Below are 3,384 nucleotides of genomic sequence, written 5' to 3' on the forward strand. Positions count from 1 at the left end.
ACTCCATTCATGGTGAGAGTGATGGTGCCGGCAGCCGCACTGAACCAGTAGACCTTGCCGACCACGGAGACCGTATAGGCCTGCAGCTACCCCAGAGTGACAGCAATGGTCTTGCCGTTGGCCTGCAGCTGGCTGCCGTAGCAGTCGACCGAAGACAGGGCCGAGGAGTCGGCATAGGCGTATATGTCCGGGCGGTAATGGTAGCTCAGGTATTCCTGCACGACAGACTCGCTGAACACGAACAGGGGCAGGCACATGCCGTCGGTCAGATACGCCAGGTTCGAGCAGCTGCTGCACTCTGCGAAACTGGGGCTGCGGCAGGCCAGGCACAGCAGCGAGCAGCTGGGCGTGCAGCCGTTGTTCAGTAGGAAGAAGGAATCCAGGCAGTTCACGCAGGTGCCCCCCTGCTGGTCCTGGCAGTCCTGGATCTGGCCAGCAGTGTTGCAGTGACCCGAGGCGAGGCTGAACCCCCGATTGCAGGAGGTGCACTGTGCCGCAGTGCAGGTGGCGCAGTTGGTAGGACACACCACGCAGCTGCCGGTGCCCTGGTTGAGGTAGTAGTTGCTGGCGATGCAGGTGTCGCACTGGCCGAAGAGGCACACGTCGCAGTTCTGGAAGTTACAGGGCGCGCAGGACGAGGACAGGGTCACGAAGTAATTGCGGGCGCAGAGGGTGCAGAGGGAGGCGGACTGGCAAGTCAGGCAGTTGCTGGAGCAGGCGCTGCAGATGGCGCCGCCCTGGTCAGGGAAGAACCCATGCTCGCAAGAAAGCACGTTCTGGAAGACGCAGGTGAGGGCATGGCTGTAGGTGCACAAGCTGCAGAGCCCGCCCAGCAGGTAGTGGCCTGGACTGCACTGGGAGCAGGTCAGGGTGGGGTCGCACTGCAGGCAGTTGATCGAGCAGGGCTGGCACCGGAACACGTTCGTGGGAGAGAGGAAGTAGCCCGGCTGGCAAGAGGTGCAGGTGCTCGGGCTGGGCGTGGTGCAGGCCACGCACCGGTAGTAGCACGGCAGGCAGCCGTACTGGGGCAGCAGGATCAGCGGGGAGGCACAGGGCCCCTGGCACTGCTGGGGCGACCCGGAGCAGGAGTCGCAGCGGATGATGGGGGGACTGCAGGAGTCCTGGCCGCGGACAGCCCACCACAAAAGCAGAAGCATATTAATAAACGAGGGCGGGGCTACTTGGTTCAAAGAAGAAGGCCGCTAATATAAAATAGAATAATGGAGGAAGTCTAGTTCGAAGTGGTGCTGGTTCTGGGGGAGCAGCCCGTGCGGTTGGTGGGGCTGCCCGACAGGACGCAGATTTTTAATCTCTAAAAGAAATCGCTGATCGAGGAGTTCCGGTTCGGCTGGGATGTCAAGCTCGAGCTGGGCTGGGCGGAGCCTCTGCCTCCCGAGGGGTACGAGCTGGACAGTCTGGCGTTAGTGGCGGGTGAGCGGTCCGTCCGCCTGCGGGGCGCCTCCCCCGATCTGCGGGCATCAGTTAATTATCTAAAAGACAGGGCCAACCTACTCGGCTTCCACAACATCTACCTGACCAAGAAGAAGATCGGCAGGGGCAACTTCTCGAGCGTGTACAACTCCGTCAAGCTGTAGAACCAGGTCGAGGTCGCAGTCAAGGCCATCAGCAAACTAGGCCTGCCGCCCGAGGACTTCAAGTTCATCCGCAACGAGGCGGCAGTGCTGCGCAGGCTGCACTACCCCGGCATCATCCGTCTGCACGAAATCTGCGAGACCAAGAATTCGATCTACATTGTCATGGAACTTATCAGCGGCGGGTTGCTTTCCCATGCGATCAAGAAAAATACCTTCCTGGACTGGGAGATCAGATCCCTCCTGCAGCGCATCCTCGAGACCCTGGCCTACCTGCACGACCACGGCATCGCCCACCGCGACATCAAGCCCGAGAACCTCATGTTCCGCTCGCTCAGCAGCCTCGACATCGTCCTAGTCGACTTCGGCATGGCCACGCACGTCCCCTCCGAGACCGACTTCGAGTGCTGCGGCACGCCCGGCTACGTCGCCCCCGAGATGTTCAACCACGAGCCGTACTCCACCCGCTGCGATGTGTTCAGCCTGGGGGCCACCATGTACTACCTGACTACCAAGAAAACCCTGTTCGAGGGGACAGACGCTTAAGAAATTTTCAAGGCCAACCAGAACGCCAAATTCAGGCTCAACTGCGGGGCATTCTCTGCCCTGGACGAGGGGCTGCAGGATCTGCTGGGGCGCATGCTTGAGCGGGACCCCTCCAAGCGCATTTCCCCGAAGGAGGCGCTCGAGCACCCCTTTATGACCCAGCACTTCCGGCGGGGCACGGTCAGCCACTCCTCGCTGGTCTCGAACGACAGCGAATAATCATCGGAGAGCAAGGACAGCGACAAGCGGAGGAGCGCCACGAAGTGTCCGTCCGGGGTGCACTTCCTGACCAAGCAGCTGCGCAAGGAGGGCAGCGCCTCCTCGCTGCACGTCGAGGAGCAGCCCCAGAAGAAGAAGGCCTCGGTCTTTCTCAAGTTTAAGAGCATGAAGCTCTGATTATTGAATGACCAACTTGGCCCCTCTCGCCAGTGCCAGCCTCGCCCTCATCCGCGCGCATCACCGGCTGGCTGCCCCCGCCTCCCTCCAGGTCCTGCTCCTCAAGCGATCAGCCGCAGGCACCTTCTCCAGCGTGTAGGCCTTTCCGGGTGGAGTGCAGTCGCCTCTCGATCTCACAGCAGCCAGCCCTCCGCAACACAACGCCGCCAGAGAGACATTCTAAGAAGTCGGGCTCTTTTTTCCCTCCAGACCTGCGCTGAGCAGCACTGATCTGGACGACTTGGCTCGCTTCGGTCAGGCCTACGCCGCAGAATTGCTACGGGGATAGCCTGAGGTGCAGGTCAATGAACACTTCTTCGCCCAGCTGAAGCAGCGATTCGGGCTAGCCTCCTTCCTGCCGATGGTGCGACTGATCTCAGTGCCCTTCCTGCCCGCTCGCTACGACACCCGCTTCTTCGTGCAGGAGCTCGAGCAGCCTCTGTTCATAAACTTCAGCCAGCTGTGCGAACAAGGGCGCGCTGGCATCACTCGCCAAGACATCCGTTTCTGCAGCGAGTTCGAATCGATGCAGTGGCTCTGCCCTATCGAGGCTCTGGCGCACTATTTCAAAGGCGAAATCCGACTGGCCCCGCCCCAATATATGATCCTCAACGTTCTGTCAAGCTTCGCTACCCCGGCAGAGGCCTGCTCATATTTCAAGGGCCTCGATCCTGAGGAAAAGGACTTTCCCTTCATGATTTCGTTCCTGCCTCGAGGCAAAGACCAGCCCCGCCACGCGGCCTTCCCTAGAGACCCAGACTACCCGTGGCGGAGAGTGTTAGACAATGAAAAATCAGAGGCCTTGAACACT

General features: G+C 60.6%; 1 protein-coding gene across 1 annotated transcript; it reads left to right on the forward strand.

The window, feature by feature from the left end:
- Positions 1 to 1,220: 1,220 nt before the first annotated feature.
- On the forward strand, positions 1,221 to 2,862 carry LOC127594996 (uncharacterized). Its single transcript, XM_052056717.1, has 7 exons — positions 1,221 to 1,229; positions 1,320 to 1,557; positions 1,615 to 2,116; positions 2,174 to 2,318; positions 2,433 to 2,512; positions 2,568 to 2,669; positions 2,784 to 2,862. The coding sequence occupies exons 1-7, from the start codon at positions 1,221 to 1,223 to the stop codon at positions 2,860 to 2,862; spliced, it is 1,155 nt and encodes a 384-aa protein (XP_051912677.1).
- The last annotated feature ends 522 nt before the right edge of the window (positions 2,863 to 3,384 follow it).

This window comes from Hippocampus zosterae, unplaced genomic scaffold, assembly GCF_025434085.1.
Source record: "Hippocampus zosterae strain Florida unplaced genomic scaffold, ASM2543408v3 HiC_scaffold_351, whole genome shotgun sequence".
Taxonomy (NCBI): Eukaryota; Metazoa; Chordata; class Actinopteri; order Syngnathiformes; family Syngnathidae; genus Hippocampus; species Hippocampus zosterae.